The sequence below is a fragment of the Athene noctua genome, chromosome 1, assembly GCF_965140245.1.
Source record: "Athene noctua chromosome 1, bAthNoc1.hap1.1, whole genome shotgun sequence".
NCBI lineage: Eukaryota > Metazoa > Chordata > Aves > Strigiformes > Strigidae > Athene > Athene noctua.
Window position 1 is genome coordinate 255,457,556 of NC_134037.1, and position 25,604 is coordinate 255,483,159.

A 25,604-nucleotide genomic window follows, 5' to 3' on the forward strand; every position below is an offset into this window, starting at 1 on the left:
TTTCTGTGGTGCATCAGCTTCAGAGAAGTATCTCCACGGGAATTTGTAAGGAGCTTTACTTGCAGAGCCACATGGGGGTACATAACTTGGGTATCCCTTCATCTCCTTTTTTCTGATAATAGATATTCTGCAATATTGTCCTGGTGTGTACATCAGTGCTTCCATGACAGCGCTGTGATCAAAACCTAACATCTCTCTAAAGAGTCTTCACAGTTCTTATGGTAGAGACGTACAGAAGAACTGGAAACTTTTAGGAATGAACTTTCTATTTTCTTGCTAGTTTGCTGTTGACTCACCCCACCTCCCTGTACCCCAAGGTCTAAAAAGAGTGTTTTACAATATTTCAATATATATTTAATACCATTAAAATAATTTCAATAAGGTTTGCCCTGTTTCTTGTTCTGGACAGGATTCTTGACTGGGAGCAGATAGCAGTCATGTTAAGTATTCAGGGTATTCTAAGCTGAAACCACAGATCCTGGTAACATAGTTTTCGTTTGCTATATGTTGTGCTGTCATACGCACAGATTTCTCTACTGCTCATCACCTACAGTAGATTTTTAAACCAGTATAAAGTGACTGTAAAGTATTACCACTATGATCTAACGGTAATTAGTTCACTCACTTTGTTTTCATATAAAAGCAAGGCATAGAGGACAACTGAGAATTGTGTTCACAATATAAAATGGATAAATAAAATACATTTCAAATATATATTTAGTAGTGTGCCAAACATTTATTAATTAAAATATTATTAAAATTACAATCTATATTTTATCTCAGTTTAGACATAATAGCAGAGATATAGCTACAATGACTAGTTAATTTGGTGGTTTATAAGCATAGAATTCTCCAGGGATTGTTTCAAATTCCTGATGTGAAAATTTGCATTTGTATTTCAAGTTAGCTTAAAAAAAAGGAAAAAAAAATATATGGAAAGGTGTTTTTTCATCAAGATATAGAATAATCTGTATTCCATAAATTTTATCCACATATAAAATACCATTCTCTCTGCTTTGAATGTGAAGATACATATAAAAATAGGCATTGTAAACTTGCTCATGTCTGATTAACAGCTCTGAGGAAATCTACCAAATTTCCTCAACAGGTATTCTTTGTAATTGGGATTTCTACAAACTTTCAAATGCTAAGAGCATAGTTTGATTTCTCTGGGGTTGTAAATCTGCATAGCTCTATTAAATTTAACAGAATTCCTTTGGTTTTCAGTTGGTTTTGGAGGATAGCCAAATTCTGGCAGATAACCTGATTAGCATAGATGCTCCTACCTGTAAAATTTTTCACTTTGTAAAGGTATAGATAGCTTGAGGTTAGAATAAGATTAACATAGCTTCATATAATTCCACAATCTGCCACAGTTGATTTGTGTACCATAGCATTTTAGTCAAATGAGTGCAGCAAATGGGGTTCATTTAATCCTTCAAAATGTGAAAGGAACTACTGGAAAAGTTATCACTTATGACCTTTTATTTCATAATGTCTAATATCCCTTCTCATTACAGACTATTCATGTTAGTGATTTAAGTGTTTGGAAAACATAGTTTATTCAAGGAAAAGGAACTAGGAGAAAGTATTTTTTTATTTTGAGATTGGTTAATCTTTGCAATTTTGTCTTGAGCGGTGTCCTGGGCAATACAAAAAAAAAAAAAAAAGGCTGCATGCAGCTCTCTCCACAGTACAGTTGTCACTGGATTGTTTCTTAGGGGCTCCCAGATTAAAAGGAGCAGGGGGAAATCCAAGCAGTATTTGCCAAAATACATTTTAAAAACAATTCCAATGGCTTTTGTTCACAGCTGCAGAGAGGATATCATGAATTGCTGGGGCCACTTTGATATGCCTTTATTTGACCACGGCTCATGGGTTTATTCTCTTAATTTCCAATTCAAGAGAGTGCTTCGGCTTGTGCTTGTCTTCTTAGAACATAAATAGATGTCAGTTTAAATGCTTGCATGAGTTGACTGTAATAAGGATCTTGAAGCAGTGTTTAGCTTTGCAGAGTTTTAAAGATGAGATATGACAAATTAAAAGTAAAATAGGTGATCAGAGACTTAGATATGTAAAATGGACAAGAGCATCATAATTCACAAGATTTTTGACACTCTTTCTCATAGAATTCTCATAGACAAATTGATGAAGTGCAAAGCAGATAATAGCAGTGAGGTGGGTAGAAAACTGTCTGAACAGCTGGGCTGAAGGGGTTGTGATCAGTAGTGTCAAGTGCAGCTGGAGGCCAGTCAGTAGCAGTATACCTCAGGGGTCAATACTGGTTTGCAAATGATACAAAAACTGGGAAGAGTGGTTGATACACTAGGTGGTTGTACTGCCATTTGAGGGACCTTGAGGGACTGGAAAAATGAACTGACACTGATCTCATCGTAAGATCATAAAAGGGAATTCCCAAATCCTGCCTCGAGGGGTAATGCCAGGTACCAGTACGTGATGGGAACTGACTGGCTGGAAAGCAGAGAATGACCAGGGGGTCCTGGTGGACACCGATTTGACCATGAGCCAACAAAGTGTCCTTGCAGCAAAGGCGGCCAACAGCCTCTTGGCATTGCCAGCAGGTCGAGGGAGCTGACCCTTCTCATTTGCTCATCACTGGTGAGATCATATATCTGGAACTCTGTGTCCAATTCTGGGCTCCCCAGTACAAGAGAGACATGGACATATTGGAGCACAAAGAGCCATAAAGATGATTAAGGAACTGGAGCATTCTCATATGAGGTGAGAGAGCTGGAATTGATGGAGTGAAGAAAACAGACCCAGATTCTTCTCAGTAGCACCCATTGACAGGACACATTGTAATACAGGAAGTTCCGTCTGAACATAAGAAAAACCCACATTTTCTGTGAGGGTGGCACAAGTTGGCCTGTGGATGGAGGCTGTGGAGTCTCCAGCCTTGGAAACATTCAAAGCACAGCTGAACATTGTCCTGGGCCACTTACTCTCACAGACCCTGCTCGAGCAGGAGTATTGAAGTAGCCAGTCTCCAGAGGTGCTTTCTAGTCTCAGCTATCCTACAATTCTGTGATTTCATGAAGAAGGTTGAATAATATATAAGAGGGTATTTTCACTGCAGTTTGTTACACATGCCCTGTGGTTTGTTAATAACATGGAAAAGTTTACTCACTTTCATAATTAAACTTCTGAAAAATTCTTTTCTTAAGCTTCTGGAATATATTCTCTTAACAGTGGAAAGAGCCACAATTTGGAGACTTAATTGTGTTTATGGAAATGAGAGAGGTAAAATAAGTGTTCTGTGCAGTAAAAACATAAATACAGTTTTCAAAGTTAAAATTACAGGTTCATAGGAAAATCTTAAGTTGGAATAGGCCTCTTGAGGTCGTCTGGTTCAACCTTCTGGTACAAGGGCCATAGATTGCATTACCCAGGGACCTATGAAGCTGAATTAGCAAGAGAAATTGCACCATTTCTCTGGCTACCTATTCTGTGGTGAAAAATACTTTTCTCATATCCAGATGAAATTTCCCCTGAAGCAGCTTGTGCCCCAGGCCTCTTGTCTTGTCACCATGCATGGTGGTGAAGAGAGCACCTTCATCTTCTCTATGGCTATTTTTGAGATATTGGAAGACAGTGATCTCCCTGAGCCTTCTCTTCTGCGGGTTACATGAGCACATTCCCTTTTTGACCTTTCTTTGAATATAAGGTTCTCCAATCCTCTCATCATCTTGGTGGCCCTTCACTGGAATATCTACAATCTTTCTCTCTCTTGAACTGGGAGAAATTCACTCCATGTAGCTGAGATGATGGGTGTGTTTCTTCTGGTAAGATTTAGAGGCACAATAAGATTTTTCCAGAACTCTCTGAAGAACCCTCATAGCCAGTTATGGGTATCAAAATAGGCTTCCTAAAGTCTAAAGAGAAATAAATCTCTTTTTTATTGGATAATTTTTCAAAGTAGTGCAGGAAGAAGTTAGTCACAAGGGTAATGTAAAGGATAACAGGTTTGAACCTATTCTGGCTGGAGACAAGGGGTGTTCTGCCATTAACTTTAATGGAAGGACAGAACGTCAGACATTTTTATAGATGTGCTGACCTGGGACTGTACATAGTTGACTAAGAAAAACACTCAACCTCCTGTGAGAGAGTGCCCTGGGACAGCCAAGACTGGAAAATAAACTCTGCTAAAGGCTCTTACAGAAGCCCCCAGAACAGATCTTTTTGCTGCCAGTATGCAACTTTCTAGCTGAGAGGATGCTTACCTACTTTTACATGGAGAATTGGTCTTGATATTTTTCTTGAAAGATAGCAACTAGCCACAGCAAATACTGGCCTCATTGTGGAGGTTTGCCTGCATCCCTACCTCAATGCCATTTTTTTGAAGGCTAAGACTTGCTGAAATAATTCTGACTTTAAGTTTCTGTACCAAATTTTTATTGGAAAACTTGAAAGATGACAAAAAATTAAATATAAGTCTGTCTAGTAATCAGTACTCTTAACAAGAATGGTCTTCACCTTCAGGAAAATGAAGTGACTAGTCGAGACATTCTATTCCCTGTTCTATGTTTGCCAAGATGCAGAGAGTACTAGCGTTTTATCTGTGTCTGCTGATAGGAACTGATCCTGAGCCCTGAGGCCAGTGGTTTCCCACTCCACAACAGATTATTTTGGAATGCTAATGGCAGTGGTCCAGGACAGAGCCAAGAAGTGTCCTCACAAGTATAGTGGGTGATGGAGTATTTGATGCTTGGATTCACTACCCAGGACTCTTTTATTTGTAATATAAATGTGTTCCTTGGATTTAAACCCACTCCTCAAAATTCATATTTGTCTGTAGCAATAGAAAAAAAAAAAAGACAGGAGTGTAATCTGTTGGGTGTTGCATTTGTGACAGAACTTGGATCAATCATTACAGGTTCTAAGAAAGGCATCAAAACTTAGTAGTGGTATCTTCTATCAGAAAGAAACCAGTGGTGTTGGTTTATAGAAGGAAAGTGAAGAATCTTTTCTTGAGGAATAGTTGCTTGTCCTATTTCTGTATTAAATCATTTGGTGTACCTTCAAAGGTTATTCAGACAGTGTATTTGAAATCTCCCTGTAGCTAACAAGGAATGAAACTGAGGGGACTCCTCAGACCTTTGACATGGCTTGACTGGAGGTTTTTAGATACCATGCTGTGGATAAGACTGTAAATAATACAGTTCCTGTGTTGATAGTCACATGTAAGTAGCCCCGAGGTGGGGGCATAGGTGAAGAGTGAGAGAATGGTGGCTGCAAAGTGATTTTTATGATGTGCCATGCAATTTGGTGTTTTTCCTTTGCAAACTCTAAGCTCTTGTGAAGTACATCAAAATCTCAGTTTCCCTTTAGAAGAAAGCATCAGTTGTGTGTGAATGATCAGCTTGAAGATGTGTGCCCTGACATTCAAGATCCAGAAGTCTCTTAAATGCCTTGATTTAGGAGTGATGGAGCAGTTCCTGATTTTAAATTATAAATGTCAATAGTAGAAGGAGTATTTCTGTATGGTTGTATTCTCAGTTGATACCACTGCTGAGTAATGCTTAGTGAAGTGGCTGTTCCAAATCACACCCCCAGACAAGCCCATGCCAACCTCCTCTGTGACCAGAAGAAAGGGTTAAGAATGAGTGGAGACTAGCTATGCTCAGCTTTGTGAACTGTACTGTTGCTAGATTTGCTTTTTAAAGGGTATAGCTTCTGGTATGGCTGCTCAGGAATGACCTATTTACACCAGATTCTGTCTTAACAACTGTACTTGGAATGCATTTTGTTATTTTCTTGGTACTCAGAAGCGGTCTTTAATATATTTAATATTTTTAGTGCCCTACAGATACCAAAGCAACGTTTGGGGTCCACCTTAAAGTAGTAGGAGACTGGACAGGTATGTAGAAAAACACTTCCTTTCTAGAGGCAAATACTTTTATTGCACTGTTTACCCTTTCTGTCTTCAGCATGATTGTACCTTGATTGTGATGTATTCTCACTAGAAAGTGTTCATGCTTGTTTTCCCAAAGTTGTTTTTATTTCATTTATGATGCAACCCCTGCTTTATTCAGGTGTACATTTCTTCAGATAAGGTGTTTTTCTAACTACTAACAGATCTTCTGATTGCAATGTAATAATTTTCAGTGTTCCCCCATTTCTGCCTCCTTTCCTTATTTTTCGGCGGCCTGCTGCCCCTGTACAGTGCAGTGCCTCTGTGCATAGTAGTGCCTGCAGAAATGCTGAAATGTGCAGCTCCCAGATAAGCAGATTTTGATGCCAGCAGTTTGGATGTCTGCCAGGTTAATTAATGCCTATAGTACACTGAGATTACAGATTATGCTTTCATGTTCTTCCATGCTCTTCCATTGCTCTTTGAATGTCCTCCAGACCAGGGGTGTAAGCCAGGATTCCCCACAGAGGAGAATGGTAATTTGCTGCTCTCTGTGACAGTTTTATACTCAAGTGATAGTTGTCATTATTCCTTGGTGGCTGACTTTCTTCTTGCTTAGCATAGCTTTTCCATGTAATGAAGGCAAATATACAACACCATCTTGTTCATTTCTTATGAAGAAATGTTTTCCATGTTACTTTGTATTCGCTTGTGTGTTAGTGGAACTGTGTCAAATGAGCTTGTCTCCCTAAAAGGGATTAACCCAATTCAGGGAGAGTAAGTCCATGAATATCTTCTGAACTTGTTGATCTTGGCTGTGAAAGTGGCTGAAACTTTAATAGGCAAAGGTTGGAAGGACAATGCCACATGCACATAAGCTTCCTAATCACTCTGATTTTCTGTTCTTGCTTGAAGTATGGGATATTGGCCCAACAGAGACAGATTATGGGCCTAATTAGCCTCTCGTCTGCCCCAGTAGGATGGCTCTTTTATTGTTAAGCATCAGTCCTACCTGGGAGAGAACAGTAGGCTATTGGGACAAGTAGGGTGGAGAAGTACTAGTTAAATGCCAGAGAGGGACCTGGGGTGGTGATTGACAACCAGCGGAACAGGAGCCAGCAGTGTGCCCAGGTGGCCAAGAAGGCCATTGGCATCCTGGCTTGTGTCAGCAATAGCGTGGCCAGCAGGGACAGGGAAGGGATCTGACCCCTGTACTCGGCACTGGTGAGGCCGCCCCGCGATTCCTGTGTTCAGTTTTGGGCCCCTCACTCCAAAAAGGACATTGAATGACTCGAGCGTGTCCAGAGAAGGGCAACGGAGCTGGTGCAGGGTCTGGAGCACAGGTCGTACGAGGAGCGGCTGAGGGAACTGGGGGGGTTTAGTCTGGAGAAGAGGAGGCTGAGGGGAGACCTCATCACCCTCTACAGCTCCCTGAAAGGAGGGTGCAGAGAGCTGGGGATGAGTCTCTTGAACCAAGTAACAAGCCACAGGACAAAAGGGAATGGCCTCAAGTTGTGCCAGGGAAGGTTTAGACTGGATATTAGGAATCATTTCTTTCCAGCAGGGGCTGTTGGGCGTTGGAATGGGCTGCCCAGGGAGGTGGTGGAGTCCCCATCCCTGGAGGGGTTTAAGAGTTGGGTCGACATAGTGCTGAGGGATCTGGTGTAGTTGGGAACTGTCAGTGTGAGGTTAATGGTTGGACTGGATGATCTTCAAGATCTTTTCCAATCTAGATGATTCTGTCATTCTGTGAAATGAGTTTTCCAAAAAAGTGGGATCTTTGAAGTTTTTCTGATTGCCTCTGTGGTGTGAATTGTTTTCTTTTAGAATTTCAATTTTATTCTCCCACTCAGTATCTGTATTCTCCATTGAGAGGCAGGTCTGCCTAAGTAGGACTGTATGAGATTCAGGACACTGTCACATTACAGAGACCATTTGTTGTATTAGTTTTGCTAAACAGGGATATCGCTTCAGGGGTCAAATGTGCTTTCAAGAAGCAGGTGGTTTATCCAACCCTTTATGCCACATCTGTACCATGAAGCCCTGTTCTCACTCAGTCCCTTAAATCCTGTGACAATTAATGGTCTCTAATCCACTGACTGTTTGAGGAAGGATTATTATATTTGCCAAGTTCCTTATAATCTTTCTTAAGCATGCTCTAATGGCTGCTTTTGCAGACAGGATATTGGGCTGGAGGAGTTTTTATGCGACATACTGTCATTTGAGCTCTTCTCATGACCTGTTCTCTCAGCCTTTCTCCTATTTATTCAAATTCTCTTTTCTATCACATTTTCACATTCCTGACAGTTTATGCCTGACACCAAAGAGAGTTAACAATTTATTTCAGAGAACTCAATTACAAGCCTAAATTAAGAGGATGCAACAAGAGTGCAGATATGCTGTGAAATGCAGAGAAGAACCAGATAGTTTGAGACATGTCTCCTCTCACTGGCTTCAACTTCTGCTGCCTGCATTTGGAAAATGTGGTGAAAGAACAATTTCCTGCCATTAGCTGTAAGGACTTGAGGGGAGATGGTACACACTGCCGGCAAACCAATTTTGCAAGTTATGTTTCGGGTCAAGACTCTGACACTGAGTCTTATGTTTTGAAAATTTAATAGAATGCCTTATGGCCTTAGTGACTTTATTTAGTAGGTTGGGAAAGCAACTGCATGACAAGAGAAAAGATAAGGGGTAATAGAATTGTCAACTCCTGATGAGAAGTTGCTGTTAATGGAAAGTCATTTATTGCCCATATCCCAGTGCATATCATTTTAGATATCCAGCAGAAGTAGCCAAAAGAAGCAACTTCTGAATAAGGCAGTCAGTCTAGAAATAATTCTTTGCATAGGAGCAGATATTTAGTAGATTTTCAGGCAATACTGTTATTTGCTTTCTAAAGCAATGAATTGAATAATGAAAACATAACACAGAAAAAGTAGGGAAGAGAGGAAGAAACCTCAGAAACAGTAGCTCTGAGACCTTTGCAAACCAAACAGCAATCCAGACCCCTAAGTGATGTATTTCTTGCTCCACTGAAATCAAATGGTGCTATCTGAGTTTAGAAGAGCTGAGGACCTGCCCTTCTCAGAAGCAGATTTGGATAAAAGCACAACATTCCCTGCCATTATGTAGGCAGCAGCATCCTTTAGATAAATTTCCAACACAAAACTGAGCTCTTTCATTTCTCATTTTTGTTGTGGTGGTATTAGTAACTGTATTGTGCTTAGCTTTCATGTTCATCACAGAAAACAGAGGCACACAGGAACTGGTATTGCTGTAATGTCCCTCCGATGCCTGTGTAGCAAATACCTTCCCCTGAAATACTTCCCATGGCTCCCTTTGTAGACCTCTGACCTGTTTATGTGTCCAGTTTAGGATGGGATGAGCCAGGCCCCATGCATGCCTTTTTCTCTTCATTCATTGTAAAGTGAGTCTAGATAAATACATCATTACCTCAGAGGTAGTTTAGCTGATTGACAATTAGTTGTGACTTTTCCCAGGGAAAGGTTCCTGACATGGTTTTTCCATCTTTTGCCATGTTCACTGGGTCTTGTGAATAGTGGAACAGCTATTACAGACTTCCCTAAAGAATGGTTTTGTGATAATACAATTACTATCCTTGTGCTGAGGGGACTACTGAAGTCAGTAACTATTGTATTAACACAAGATTTTGTGGCATTGTGGTGGCTTGTACTATTAATGCAATTATTTTGTCATATTACAGAGGTGGAACCTATGGCTGTAGACCACAGCTTAGTTAGCCAGTCAGTGCTTAGACACCCAAGTTACGATGGGTTTACAGTGGCTGATCTGTGGTAATTGCAAACACAAAGCCCTGCAGGTTGGGTTAGCCCTGTGGCTGAGAGCTAAGTCGGTGTGTCTTCCTCTGCGGCTGCCTGGCAGTTCTTGCAGCTGAGCTGGTGGATGGCAACTTTAAACCTTACAGTAACACTGAAGTCCCTGCTCGTGCATGGATCAGAGCTGGGAGATCCATGGATTAGCTAATAAACTGATCTTATTATTAGCCTCACTTCTAAACACCTGGTTTGTTCTGCTTCTCTCATATCTCTGTGGTCACTGTTTCTCCTTCAGTTGTGAAAAAACCTGTTGGCTTAGTATTTACAAAAGGGGTTTTTTGAAAGTTTTTTTGTCCCACTTACTGTCTAATTTGTCCTCAGTGTTGTCATCTATCAGCCTCATGCTTCCTCTGTCCTTGCTGCTGCCTTGAGTACTGCTGCTTGTTTAGTTTTAAGGCTGACATTTTGTCTGGTACCTCCGGAGGGAAAGAGAGAGGCCACAGGCCATGCCTCGTGTCCAACCACTTGACAGCAGTGAAAAAAAATAACATGGCAGTGTATCAAGACAATGTGTCTCATTCACTAGACAAACTTCAGGGTATGAGACATAAAGTGATATTGATGATGCTGAAAAAGCAGACTTCTGAAGCCATGCAGCATGTTTTTATGGAAAACAAATACACAGCACTCAGAGGTGTTAAGGCAATAAAACATTCCTGTTATTTAGCAGTGTGTTGCCGGTACAAATTGGTGTGGAACTGTGTTTAAAACACTGCTGCTGCTCTGTGCCCTGTAGTAGTTTTTATCTTGTAGTGACATCATCCTGCTGTGTAGTTGCATATGATCCTAGAGATGTTCACAAGGCCTGTCCACCATTCTGAGCAGCATGGTATTTATAGTGGGGATGCTCTAAGAGCCCTTTTGTACCACCCACTGAATCTCAGATTTCTGTCCTGTAGGTTATTAAATGTCATGACAGCAGGAAGTATCGATGTGTGCAGGAACAGACAGTTCATAGGGTACTGATCTGCATCACCTTAGTAAATTCTGGGTGGTCTCAGAAAATACGTATCTTTCTTTAGTTCTTCCTGCTGGAGATGAGGATATACACAGTCACTAGGTCATTTAGGTACTGGCTATCTTATTTTGAATCCGTTGTGATATGGTGTGAATTTTTGTCAGATATTGTTTTGGTCAGTTTTTTTAGAAGTTCCAAATTTGGAGCAGGAAGTTTCAGGAGAAAAAACATTTTTCAGTTAAAACAAATGATTTTCCAGAACATGGTAAATGTATGAAAGCATAGATCTTGTTTAGCTCTCTATTGACTAAAACCTGAGGCAGCAAAGAGACAAAAATTTTAAGGCAGTTGTTTGGGATTTTGGAGGCTGCCTAAGGATTTTTTGCATGCTCACCAGAAGAAAATAAACATACCTTTTGAATGACTCCGAAGGAAAAATGATCTAAACTTGCTGGACTAGAAGGGTTTGTTAAATTGTTCCAGAGTATCTACATGACCTTGTTAAGCCCTTGCAGCTCCCAGTGAGAGAATGCCTGAAGCATCCTAAGGCTCGCTGTGCATTGCTGTGCTGAGCTGGAATTTATCAGCAAGTGTAGGAGCTAGCAAAGAAGCAATATTTTATTTTCAGTAACCCCAGGGACAGTTTTAGAGATATTGAAGTAGTGGATCATTCAGTCAGTATCAACTATATTCTTAGTAGATCTTGATTCAGACTGAAGGAATGTGTGAAGCAGATGACAAGAAGGAATAATAAGAATACAAAGTCTGCCTGCAGGATGTGACAAGGTTGTCCCAGGATCACTGTAACTGCTACTGAGTTTCTCTGAAAATATCTAGTCACTGGGAACAGTTGGTCAACTCTTTTGCTATTACTGCAAGCTCTTTTTGATTTGGGCCTTTTTCATTCCATAGTAACATGTATTTTGTTGTGTTTAGTTATTCCGTGAGACTCCTGGCAGGGTGTAAAAGCATTAATGACGTGGTATTGTCGGTTGTTCCAGCAAAATCAATGTATGGTTTTGGAAGCAGAAGACAGAGATAGGATAGATGTTATCTTCCCCTGCTAGATTTTATGGCTATGGATTCTTATATTGTCAGTGAATCCTACTTACACTTCTGAGGAAGATATCAGAATTTAGAGCTAAAACAGTTTAATTGTGTTTCTTTTTATGTAATTTGACATTAGTAATAAAGGTAATACTGTTACAATCCTGGGAGTTTAAAATACCCTAACAATATAATCAGCCAAAGTGTGCCATAAGGAATACTAGTTTTATTCTTCATTGCCATTAAAGTTCATTAATTATTTTATTTATGACTGCAAACAAACTCAATATATGACAGGATTAAGATAATGGAGAAAAAGAACAGATTTAGTTTACTGGCTCAAAGCTGAAAACCTATTTCCTCTAATTAAAGAATTAATGCTGAAGGTGAACACATCTGAATTTTTGGCTCCAGACCTGGATTGTTTTACATTATTTGAACTCCAGCTGACTTAGTACTGAAAACAGTATATCTTGAGTCAAGTCTGTTTTCAACAGTTAATGAGTTTTTCCTCTACAGGGAAAAAAGATTTTTAGGTGAGAAAGTTGCCTTGAAGGAAATTTTCTCCTACTTTGAAATCCTTTCTTCATGCATCTTGTTATTTATAAACTTCCACCTTTTTGCATATCCCAGACTCTTTTTAATCATGTAATGATTATAGAAAATGACATGGCTGAATGATGTAAATTATTTTTATCCTTCAATATAATATGCACAGGATGTGTGAATGTTCCTGTAGTTAAGAACTGATCCAAGAATACAAGGTTGAAGGATTCCTTGCCGTGCCTCAGATGTTTTAACTACCCTTATGAACTACAGGAATGAAACCTGTGGAGCACATTAATGTGTAGCAGCTGATGGAATCTAAATGAATATAGAGAAAATAAGCAAAAAGCTACTCTACTTGGAAAACAGAGTCACAAGATAGAAAAGCTCTAGGACGTGTATTTGAGTGGACTGCCAGGCAAATTTCTGGTTTTGTAGTCACTATTTATATGCTGTGTTTGCCTGTTTAAGAAGGCAAGTTGCTGTTCTGGAGTTGCCTGTGTTTCACCGTTTTTCTGTTAATCTTTACTTAGGGAGGCAAATCTTTGCTTAGTTTCAGCATTTTTCTGTTAATCTTTGCTTAGGGATGCTTAGGGTAGTCCCATTCTTGTGGTAGTTACTGTTCAGAGGTACACAACTGCTTCAAGCAATGAATATAAAGTCTGGCTGGACTTGCTGATTCCTTTGTGTTATCACCTTTAACAAGCTCAGATGTGTAATGGTTTCTAGAGAAATGGGAGAGTTCATGTCAAAATGCCAGCTCTTCATGCATGCCTGCACTTCCCTGAGGGCAATAGTGGACTCCCCTAGATGCCACTCAAGTTTTGCTGAGGAATCCTTACCAAACATTATCTTGTTTTTTTTCCGAGTTCATTGAAACTTCTCCCTCAGGGACAGCAGAGAAAAGCAGACACAATTCAGACTTGAAATTATGGGTTACCACAGTTTAATACCAAAAATTGCTAGTTAAAATAACTTAAAAGTAGATTTGAAAGGTTTCTTTTTGGGATTCTTTTCTAACAGATTGTAAAAATGCTGTAGTTAATTAGGAAAAATATATTTCAAATTTGGAACATTAAAAAATAGGAAAATCTTCTGTGGGAACTGATGATACTTGTAAACTGTATGATCAGAAAGGGCAGTTATCTTTATGCACTCCCAACTCCCACATGATGCTTTAGAATTTCTTAGAATAATTTCTATATGGAAGTTAAGTTAAGCCAAAGCCAAAACTTGAGGTTGAAATAGTCTGCAGATTTTTTAGCTTCAGCCTTTGGATGTCCATGGGCTCTTTCTGTGCTGTTTGTGAAAATGAAGCTCAGCTTTGTGAAGATGTCATACCTTAGTGTTTTTTCCTGCTTGTTTTTTCTTTTTTCTCCCTTTTCTCCTTCATTTCAGGTCAAGAACCACCACTGGAAAAAAGTGTATTTTAGTTGTTGCTTCTTTGTATGCAAATACTTACAGAAAATGAGCATGGCACTTTGAACCTTCTGTTTGGTCGATCTGTTGTACTAAGCTCAAGTTTTGAGACCTTGCATTTGTCTCTGCTTTCTGCACCCTCTTCACTTCTAATATTCCTTTTAAATACACAAGTGGGCTTGCTTTTCAGTAGAGGTCTCATTGCTGATTTGAGCTGTGATATGATTTAAAGTGTAGCTGTCTTTTGCCATAAAGATCACTAGCAGTGATGGTTGCTGGGCTATTCAGAAGACTACCTATCATGCTGCCTTGTATTGCTCCTTATTCCTTGGTCTCTCCTACCTGTCTGCTTACTTCTACAGGTGCCTTGTCTAGCCTTGGATTGGAAAGAAGAGGGGCTATCACTTGCTCAGAATTTGTTCTGTGCTCAGCAGTTAACTCTGTGGGAGTTAATTAAAACTCCCACAAAATTGCAGATGTCATCATGATCAAATACCATGGTCAAATGACATTTTCACCCTATTTACACAGCAAATATTGTATAGCTCCTTGATGACATGATATTAGCGTTGAAATTCTAGTTAGGGTATCTCATCTCCTTTATTGCATTATTTTTCCTCCTTCATTCCAACAAGTATATTTACCGCACTTTTTATCTGCTTCATGTCCTCACCCCAAACTTCAGAATTCCTTGGAACAGCAACTGTCTGTTCCAAAATCTCTTTCTATTCCAAGATGCATTAAAATCCGTGCTGGCCTTGTTCATGTGAAGCAAATCCTCCACCCCAAATTTTAGCGTCAATTCCCTGCAGCCCCTTGCAACCCAGATTTGCATTTATGTGCACCTTCCTGTTGCTCCAGCCAGTCCTTTGACTTTTCTACATGCATTGGTTCTGCAGCAGCAGCTGGAGAATTTAGGTTTCACCATCAGGAAATATAGCCTGTCTGTGATCCAAGAATTTTTGAGGGGCATCTTGCAGACATAGCTCTTCTCTGTCCCAATCCTCCCCTGGAGGTCTGTCTCATTAAATCATAAATATTATTAATAGACATCTGCCACCAACAAACTATATAGTTATCACCTGCAAAAATAAGATTCCTGTGAAAAAAATGGGTGTGTGACAGCCACAAAAGTGTTATTTCCTCCTTTAAAGAAACAAACCAAACTAAACCTCAGAACTTGCACTGAAAGCACCATGTCATGACAACGGGCCAACAGCAAGTTTCCACAACTTATCAAAATAGATATGTTGGTATCTGCTATAAACAGAAGAGTTTAGTTTAAAATGTTTATGGCTATGCATTTTATATGAACTTAAACCACACACAAAACTACATGCTAATCATAGCTCTGTACTGGACTATGGATCTTTTGGTCCCATGCCTCAAAAAAATGGTTACCCGAGTGCAGAATACAGATGTGAGGGGAAGTTCCTAATGGGAACGGAGTCAGATTTCAGTGCAGTCCATTTTTTAATATAAAGTCATCCCTTTGTGACTGTCAGTCCACTAAATTAATTTGTAATTAAAATTCTTTTTTTTTTTTTATTATCAGGATTTAAAATTTCAAAAGGCAGTGAGGCAGAAATGCCTTAAATACTCTATAAAGTTTAATATGCTGCAAGATAAATTAATTGCTGGTACATCCGAATTTTGAGTGAAATTTGAAATGGCGGTTGCTACGTGCTGAACATGACATTTCTTAATGAGACAAATGACTCAATTATCTCGGTATTAACTAAAGAGCTGTGAGGAGAAACTGTAGGAGGGAATTCACAGGCTGGAAATCACTTTCCAAAATGTGAATGGGATTGCAGCCTGGCCCGTTGTGGTACGTGAAGTAGTGCGTGCCTGACAGCAATGAATGGTGCTTTGGTATGAAGTGGAGCAGCTGATGGGCAGGGTGCAGCGTGTATTTTGTTTCACTGATATTATAACCCACAGTTCTGCAGCTCAGGCATGTTCTTGTTCTTCTTCTGTATTTGAAGTGCTTTTTGCTCAGAATGGGGATAAAGTGACAGAGCTTGTTTCAAAAAGGATATTGTTATACTTCTTATTTATATAGTTTGTGACATTTGTAGCAGATTAGACCAAAGTACACTATAATGAAATAATATTCCATGAGAGGCAAGTTTTGTAAGGAGAGGTAATATCTTTTATTAGATCAGCTGAAACAGCCGGAAAAAACAGGTTGTCTTTCAGGCATGCAGTGCCTTCAGCATGTTTGGCAAAGAGGCAGCAAAGTCAAAGCAAAGAGCAGGGAATGAAATTACATTCCCTGTTACTTTTTAAAGCAATTTTTTTCCTTGAGAAATATGAGCAATAAAATTGCCTAGTAAATTAATAGAAGATGCCCACAAAATTCATATGGTCAAAAATACTGCCTGCAAACCAAAAATATCACCTGTAAATGCTCTCTCCATTGCCTCTTAGCATTTGTATGTCTCCAGCTTTCTTTATCTTCTCTTGACTGGGTTCCCAGTTTAGGGTATATTTTCTGTGATATGCCATGGTCTCCCTCTCTCCTGGAGAGAGAAAGCATTTGCATCATAGCCGATAGAGTCTAACTGGGAGTAGAGATGGGCACATGAGAAAACTTCACTGTGACTTGCACAAAGTGCTGTATTTTATTTATATCTACATGCCCACACACATCCCCAAGCTTTCAGCATTTGGGTATGGTTTTTATATTATTTTTTTTCTCTTAAACTCTTAATATCCTATCTAAACAACAATTTGATTGAAAATGTTCATCCATCTATAGACAGTAAAATTTGGATAGTGCTTTACGCAAAGCATCACTGTGGTTTTAGTAATTTGAAGGAACTCTGTTCTGTATGTAGAAGCTGATAAACAGTGGATGACTTACCTGGAACCAGAAAAGTTAAAGTTATGCTGTAGTAATTACCATGACTTTGAGTAAGAGACAATGCTTCTCTGATGGCCAGAAGGCCTGGTAGGTCTGGGGATCCAAATAGGCATATTTGTGGTTTTGTGTGTGTTGACAAGGAGGGACTCAGAAGAGGGTGGCATTTATCAAAGGCTGTTGGCATATTTTTCAGTGTTGAAGGGAGATTTTGAGGAGAGGAGGAATTTCAGAGATTATTGGCTATTATGAGTTTTACTGGAATAGCTGCTGTGATGATTTTACTGTACTGTCAACGATAACTAGCACACCTACAGCCTCCGAAAAGCCTCCTTATGTTATGTGAAATGAAAATAAATCAGTGGGCAGTTTGTGCTCTTCATCGCTGTAAGCAGTTTTAAGCACTATCTCTTCCCATATTTAACATATTCCCTTATTCATTAAGCACACTGTAAGTGCCATTTCCTCAAGGAAAATGCCACAGACACCCACGCACATTTTCAAAGATGAAGCTGTGATACTTTGCCGAGCTTTGCCAAGTGGCTGGTGCCAGCCTGACAGCGCAGGATTTTCCCTCAAGGAGTTCACTTACACTGTGTTAGATGAGTGTCTCTTGAGCTTAGCCATGGCTTGTTTGAAAAAGGAAAAATTTATAATTAAAGGAAGATACTTTTATAATTTCTGTTATTTGATGTTTTCATTTTTTAATGGGTTGAGGGGATTATGCTAATTGTGCCCCGTTATTAACAAACCCGTCAAATGAAATTTTCTCAGAGCGGTTTCCAAATAAAGCAGCTTTTCCTTAATCCAAAAATTTGTTTAGAAATAATATTTCTTTAAAAGTCTCCCCTACTTCTCAACACATATGTACCAGCATGTGCCATTTCTGCATGAAGAGGTTTTTATCATTTCTGTGCCGTTTTATATTGCTGATTTCATGATGGTACATGGATGCATTACTACATGCCAGGTCATGACTGGTAACTAAAAGAATCAAAAGATATTTATCTAATGGCAGCTTATAGTTAAAGAATGGGTAAAATTACTTTTTCAGGAAAGTACATGCCAAACCATTTCCTTAAAATGATGTGAGGAGCTGTGTGATCTAAATCATGTTAAACCACTGGTTCTTTTTTTCTAGAAAATAGTTATGAAGGTAGTATTACATAATAACATTTTCAAGCTTTTCTCTCCCATTCAAGGCTGGAAATAATTCTGTTGACTTGAGTAGTAACAGACTTTCTGTCATGTAAAAAACATGTCTATTTAGTATTTCATTACATTCATAACATCATGATAGTTGAAAGATGGGGACAACAATCTGGTAGAAAATCCTGCAGCATATTTTAAGGAGGCTCTACACAAGAGCTCGTGCTAAGTCAGCAAATATATGTAATTTTAAGAAATTATTAATCAAGAGTAGATGAAAACTACCCAGACTAGGTTATATATAGCAGTTTATATTCAGAAAGTGTGCTGGCTTAAGTTCTCACGAATGACTTGTCTAATTCACATGTAAGAAGAAATAACAGAATTGCTCACAGCAGGGTGAAATTAAACCAAACTTTTTATACATTTCCTGATACACTTGTGTGCATTATGTTTTATCACCTATCCAAAAAAAAAAAGATAAAAACAATATCCAATGGCTCATTTCATTTGCCAGTCATTCAAATTATTTCCTGCTAAGGTTTTGATATTGCCCCTTGAGAGATGTTATAAGAAATGGACCCTCAGATGTGATTAGAACTTTGGAAAAAACGTGCATTTCTTCTCATTGGATCATCCCCAGTTGACTAGCAAAATTTATATAGAAAATAGGATCCAGCTGAGCTCTGATCACTTTATCCTGTATTATGCTTCAGTGCAACTGGGGCTAGGAGTGCTTTTAGAGAAGAACTTGTATGCATTCTCTGAAAGACACAGGCAGCTGAAAACACAGGAGAAATTATTTATGTAAATATACATATACATGGAGTCCCTTAATACCCTATTTCTTCTTTTGTTTCTTATTTGGAGCCTTGTTACTGTTATTTCTGGCAATTTAGTTGAGCTGAGTGGTTGACTGGCCAGGCATTTCCCCCACAGGCTGTGTATCAGTGATGTTTTTTCTCTAAGTAATCAACCTGTTTCTGCTCTCAGCCTGGCCTTCAACATAGACTCTGAGAACAGTTTAGCACCTTCCCATAATTTAGCTGTGAGAAAGTAAAAATTATGCTTAATGACCTTATTAACATCAGTTAAGCCTCGGTGATTAGCAACATCATTCACAGCTGCAGTTGGTGGGATGAGGGCTGCTCAATCTGCCCCTCTTCTATTACAAGGCAAGGAGTGAGGGTGCATTAACAAGGAAAATCCCATTTGTTCTCATTTGCAAAGTTTTTCCTTCCCCTCCTATCCCTGCCCTGACTAAGAGAAGCCAGCATCTGACGTGCCCAGCATGTACAAAGCCTGTGGGAACAGCACAAAATATTGATACTCTTTTTTTTAAATTATTTTTTCCCATATGCTGACCTGCTGATTATTTCGGTTAGTGTAATTTAGGGTGACTTTTAAGAAAGGAGTAGGCACAAAGAACTGAGACTTAGCAGGGCTGTGTCTATGGGTCATCCTTTGCTAGGCCAGAATCTGCTCATGCTTCCCTCTTGTTCTGTTGTAATGGAGTGGGAGTGCTTTGTACAAGACTGGTCTGTTGTGTGCTTTGGGTATGCAAAGCATTTTGTGCATCACTTACCTCAATAACAGTGGACGCAAAGAAAATAATCTTATCAGCCATAAATTGCCCTTATGTTGCACCAGGAAGGGTTAATTAGATCTTGAATCCAAGTCTCCTGGCATGTAATTGTTCCCTCCAAAACCTTTTGTCCTATCTACTTTTACCTGGGAGGGAGTCAAGCAGGCTCTTCTCAGTGGAGGCAATGGGCGCAAATTGAAATACAGGGAGTTCTTTTTAAATGTAAGAAAAATCTTTTCCCCACTGTGAGGGTGATCAGGCACAGGAACAGGTTGCTCAGAGAATCTCCATCCTTGGAGATATTGAAAACCCAGCTAAACAGGGCCATGGGCAACCTCTCTCACTGACCCTGCAGAGCAGGGGGATTGGGCTAGACAATCTCCAGAGATGCCTTCTACCCTCAACTATTCTGTGATTCTGCAGATTTATTGTATGGTAATTTTTTTACATATTCAAGTGTAATACCAAAGCTGTGCCTGTATGAGTAAGAGGGTGAAATGATCCCATGCTTACAGTCTAAACTGAGACCAAATATGAATAGACAAAAGCCCAAGAATAAGTTCCCAGTGACTGGTGGTGGTTTTGTTAATGATACAAAATCTTAGCCTTGGATGGGATTAACTGTGACTGCCATTTAAGTATGTTTAATGAAAAATTCTTGTAGCTTGTTCAAATGTATAAAATATGTTACACTTGCAAACCTATGTATAGACCTGGCTAAAAATACCAAGTGCATGTATGCGTGTGGGTGTGTACTGATGTTTGATAATTTGGCCACAAACTAATACATGTGTTTGGAGATGATGTGACTGTGACATCCCGAGAATAACACTTCGGAGTCATGATAATTATTTCCATGAAGACATCAGCTCAGTGCTCAGCAGCAATAAAGAGAAAAATTATTAGGAAGACTAAATAGTAGAAATAAAGCAGAGGAGATCACTGTGCAGCTGGCTATTTCTGTGGTGCTCCCAGGACTTGAATCCTGTGTGCAGGTCTGGTCCTCATCTCTCAGACGGAATAGTAGACAGGGTTAAAGAAGGAATGACAAAGGTGATCAAAAGCTTGGAAAAGCTTCCAAACATGAGACAACTGATTATGTAGGGACTATTTAGTCTGTAATGAGAACATTTAGGGGAATATAGCAGTGGTCTACAAAATCATGCCTAACACTGGAACAGTGAGTAGGGCCTAACTAGTCACGATTTCTGCCAGTATCAGAACTTTTGGCCATCAGATGCAGTCAGTAAAACACTGTTTCAGAGAAAACATAAGATGATGGATCTTCATGGTAGGTGAGACACAGGAACTCCATGTCAGAGGATCTGGGGTAGATTAGGAAGTTTACATGGGAGAGTGGACAAGTACTTTAAAGACAATTCAAGGCATTTCTTAATAGACAAACCACCTTAGACTCAGGAGGTCGCCTGAGATAGAAGTGGTTGGGGGCTGGAAAGTGACGGCAGGAGGGTCTTGCCCTGTGCTGATTCTTCTGTAGGTGTCTGGATGTGAAGCAGGATATTAGGGTAGGGGGCCCTTGGTGTGAATCCGTACAGCCTGACGAATTGTCCTTTACTCAGCTTTTTAGAGGCATGCCCTCTGGAGCTTTGCAGTGCTAGATAGTATTGCAGTAATTGCACAGCTAGATAGTAGCTCCATGTCAGTGTTAAAATCCCATGTAGCTTTTGAAAGGTTGGGCTTTCTCTAGTTTCTGTATCAGATGACAAGTTACAAAAAGAGAATCAGTTCACTCCCCCTCTCACATAATTTGAGTTTTATTTTTGTGAATGAAAGGACGTTTTAGATCAACCATTTTGCCTTAAAGCCAAAAAGGGATATACTGATGCCTTATAATTTCTTCTGGCACATTGTGAACGAAGCAAGTGTACCACTAGTGAAGAACATGTAGTTGGGCCTCCCTGCATTGTCTCATGGGGAGTTCAGACAGCAAAGTATGGCTCTTCATGGCCAAAGGGAACGATTGTAGAACTCAATGCTAATAAAATCTGCATAAATAACATTTGATTCAGAGCATGTATTTATAACGGTACTTTTTAAAGTTACCGTTCTGTGTTGTTTGTTAACCTTGTTTTACTGTTGCACTTTGTAAGTGTCGAATTGTGGAACGAACTCTACTGTCATGACAAAATAGTCTTCAAGTATAGTAAGTACCTCTGAGAAACAAAAAAATCTAGATTAAGACATTGGTTTTAAACTCCAGCGGTCTAGCTAATCCCCAGCTCTGCCAGGGAGTTGCTGTATAACTTACAGAAGGATTTCTAACTCACTATTGAGCACTGAGACTGCTCAACTTCAGTGTTGTGTCTACTTCACTGGCTCTCTGGGGAATCCAGGTCTGGCAGCATAGCTGACAGGCAATCTGGGTCACTCACTGCTGCCTTGTCAAGTTAGACATACAAAATGCAGTCTAAATATGGTCCTCAGCATCTCTCTTCCCCATTTTGAAACAAAGCAAGTGATGCTTTTTCCTTCCCATCATTCATCTTCTGACCTTTTAAGTTTCTTTGACAAGAACTGCCTTTTACTCTGTTTCTTCATTGGCTGATAGATGGGTATACCCACATAAATCATGCAGTATATGTGATTATAGTGTAAATGAGGGAGATCTAGTTAGAAATAAATCTGTCCAAGCTGATTTTGACATAGTAGGTGGGACAATTTAAAGACATAAGAAAACACCTAGCGTTTCAGCAGGGAAAAGGATGTGCTGATGCAAGAATCAGGGAAGGAAAATGATTTCCAGCTGGTAAGCACACAGCTAGAGAAAGGGGAGCAGACTACTTTTTAGGAAGCAAATGCAGGTTAGGAGGGAAGGCAGGATGTACACATACTTTCTTCAAAGAAAAGAGGACTATACTGCAGCTCCAGAGTGTCTGGAAGGTTCACTGCTGATGTGTGTAATGATTAGTTGGTGTCCTTATTTTTTCCCCTCTGCTTAAATGAACTAAAATCCTGCAAAAGAAAATGTTGAACAGAGGGATGATCACTGTTTATTCACCTAGCTTAGAAAATGAAGAGATCAATTACCTTTCTATAAAAGCTTCTCTATTTCCCTTAAAGAAATATAAACAACAAGGGTTTTTTATATAATTTCAACTTTGTAGCTTTTTACTATATTACTTTTTTTTTTTTTTTTTAGTAGCTCTGTAAATGGTTGTCTCTAATTAGTGTTTCAGATGACTGATCAGGAGAGAAGGAAATAGTGGTGAAAAAACAGGAGAATTAAACTCCACGAGGCTTAATGGACTGAGAATCATGGAGGTTCAAGATGGTCAAAAAGCCTGTCTCTTTGGATCAACAAAATGCATATGTTTCAGGGGAATTCCAACACATGATGTAATAATTTTGGAACTTTTAGCTCATCAGCATTACTTCATCATTGTTTTCTTTCCTACCCTTTTAATCTGTTGAGAGGAGAGAAAGGATACTTCCTTAACTTCAGAACTTCAGCCATTAATAAGCCATGTCAAACTAAAGTATTGGACATTTCAGTTTTATGCAGTCTTGTTGCTCATCGTAGTTTTATAGCCCTTAACTGGCAAAGACTTCTTCCTAAATGCCTTTTCTTTTTTACAAGGCAGTGAGGAACTACTTATGACAGCATTCCCAAGTACACAGAGCATGAAAGTTAGATTAGTTCTTTTAAAAGCCTTTGGCAGTTTTAAGAAAGCTGACAATTTTTATTTTTTAATTATTGCAAGGTGATGAGGAGCTATTCATGACATGGAAGATTCTCCAGACCGCTCCATTTTGCATAAAACTAGGCAGATTTTTTTAGTTTGAAATCGCAGGGCTTGAAAGAGTCTGTGTGGTGATAGATGGAAATGAGATTCTTGTCTCAGTTAATGCAGAAGTGCTACAGGTAATTACAGAAACATGACTGCAAAATGTCCAAATGCATGAGAGTGTCACTACGGACAGACTTTTTGGTAGACAGCTGGGCTTTTAGACCACAATGTTCTGTACTTTATAACCAGTGAGGCTATTCTGTTCTCCCATTCTCTGGTTTCTAATCACATTTCTGTTTATCCTTATGAACTCAGATTTAAAAAATAATCCATAAAACTGATATAAAAAATTCTTATCCCATAAAAAGCAATTACCATCAGTTTTAAAGTGTTCTTAATTGAGTTGATTCTGTGCAATTCAACCTGTTTCTATTAGAGGTTCAGAGTGGTCTGAAGCTGATGGGTAAAAGGTGGTTGGGATAAACAAAACAAAATCTCGGACTTCAGTTATACACTCCCGTGGCCTCATACTTACAGACCTATCAAACTCGGAAAGAGCAGGAATCTGATTTTTCAGGACCCTTGGAATTCAGCAGAGTCACTTTGCTGTTATTTTCTGTAAAGCGTTTTGTAACAAGAAGGAGCAAGGAAAGAAGAACCACAAGGCACGACTTTTAAGGTCAAACCTGACACAACTGCAGTGTGTAACTTTTGGCATCATCTTGGAAGTGCTAAAGCAGTAAGGGCTTCTGGGATGTGACAAAAACCAAGGCCAGTGCTGCTGTGCCCTAGTGTCTCTGTCTGCAGAATGTGAATGGAAGTGTGTTTTAATTCATAGGGACCTTCCATACAAATTATTTTTCTTTGCTCTGAGAGCCACAATAAAATTTCCCTTTACCTTTCTTTCCACCTCTCTAATAGTGTAGCCTGGAAAAAAGGAAACTTGACTGTGTAGCCAGTTTGAACAGGCTTCAGATCATACACCCATTCTCACTCACATTTTTCTGTTATTACCATTTACTTGCCATACTGAGCACAACCCCATTCTGTTTGAGAATAGCAATGACATGCACCTAAATATTTCAGAGGGAAAATTTCCCTTGAAATGCATCCTTCTGTCCTTGTAAATTGGTAGCTGGTTTGTCATAACAGGGATCATAAAGATGTTAGTGGGCATTTATACTGAGATTCCAGTAGCTGACTTCTGAATATGCTGAGCTGGGAGCAGGGAGGATGAACAAAGGGTGGAAAAGAGGGAATAGGAATTAGATGAGAGACAAGGAAGAGAGGTATATGTAAGAGGACAGATTAAATCTCTAAAGCTTTCAATGGCAAATTTTCTCTTCTTCACAGTCTAGAACCTTCCTGATGTAGGAGGACAGGGCATAAGACTGTGTTATTATATCCAGCCTCTAGTTATCACAGGTAACTATGCTACACATTTAGCCAAACATATACGATCCCACTGAGACTGCCTTAATGTAGCTGAGGGCTTCTCACTTATCAAGGATTTGGAAGAAACTGTATGCTCAAAATGGATGTCAGGAGGAACTGGAGACACTCAGCTTGTTGAAAAGATAAGTTTGAGCACAAGACGTGGCCATTCTTTATGTCTGTGAGAAGTTCGACCTGTGGGTAGACTTATGGGAGAGTCAGTGAGATGGTGTCTTCAGTGTCACCTTAGTAGAGTGACAAAACAATCAATGGCATAACTGATCTCAGAACAGTGTAAAAAATCATTGGGGGACTAGCTAGTACTGACTTAAACTAATGCCAATTGCATGGATAGAATGAGGGACAGAGAAGGTAATTGCAGATTTTCAGAAGTAAGCCTTTTAAAACTTGGTTAAGTAAATGCTCTTCATGTTTTGTTACAAACCAGACCAACACCTAGACAAAAGCATGACATTTTAGGTACTAAACTGTAGGAAATGATGGAAAAGACTCAGTTTTGGGAGATGTCTCCCTAAAATTATACAAATAATGGTAAGACTGTCTGTGACTTGGTTTGGTTCTATTGATTAATTAGTGGTTGCAACTCAAAATAATGTAAAAATGCTCTAATTATTAGTTTCATCAGTTCTCAATCTTTTGTTTGTTGGTGTAGCATGGATTAGAAGAAAATCTTAGTATTTTGAAAAAAATTCTCCCCCCTTGGGAGGTATCATTGTGACTTTTTTTGCAAATTGAAAACCCTTCGCTTGTCAAGTGTTAGGCTACTGATACTTTTGTCAGAGCACCAAAAGTACCTGTGTTCTGTCAGTAGCTGCCAAAGCTCTCATCACCTTGCTTGATAATCCTTAAAAGCAATAGTGTCGTTTGCACCAGTGTGACTTTTGTACTGTGCACACATATTTGTAATATGAGAATATCATAGACCTGAAGGGTGAAGCATGTACATAATGGTCCTATGGGATAAATTAATCCTAAAGGCTTCTGTTCAGTGTGCCGTTTCTTTTAAGAGGATTCACAGGGTGTGGAGGCTGCATGTGCTGGAGGAAGTTGCAGGATGTATTTGAGATGAGGTGGAACACTACCATATAGCATAAGTGT

General features: G+C 39.3%; 1 protein-coding gene across 2 annotated transcripts in view; it reads left to right on the top strand.

Annotated features, from left to right (window-relative positions):
* NOX4 (NADPH oxidase 4) overlaps nt 1–25,604 on the top strand; it is a 108,006-nt gene that overhangs the window by 44,309 nt on the left and 38,093 nt on the right. For both annotated transcript variants that reach the window (XM_074932587.1, XM_074932594.1), the window contains exon 12: nt 5,818–5,878. In XM_074932587.1, the coding sequence (XP_074788688.1) occupies nt 5,818–5,878 (61 nt within the window). The remainder of the gene's footprint in view (nt 1–5,817; nt 5,879–25,604) is intronic.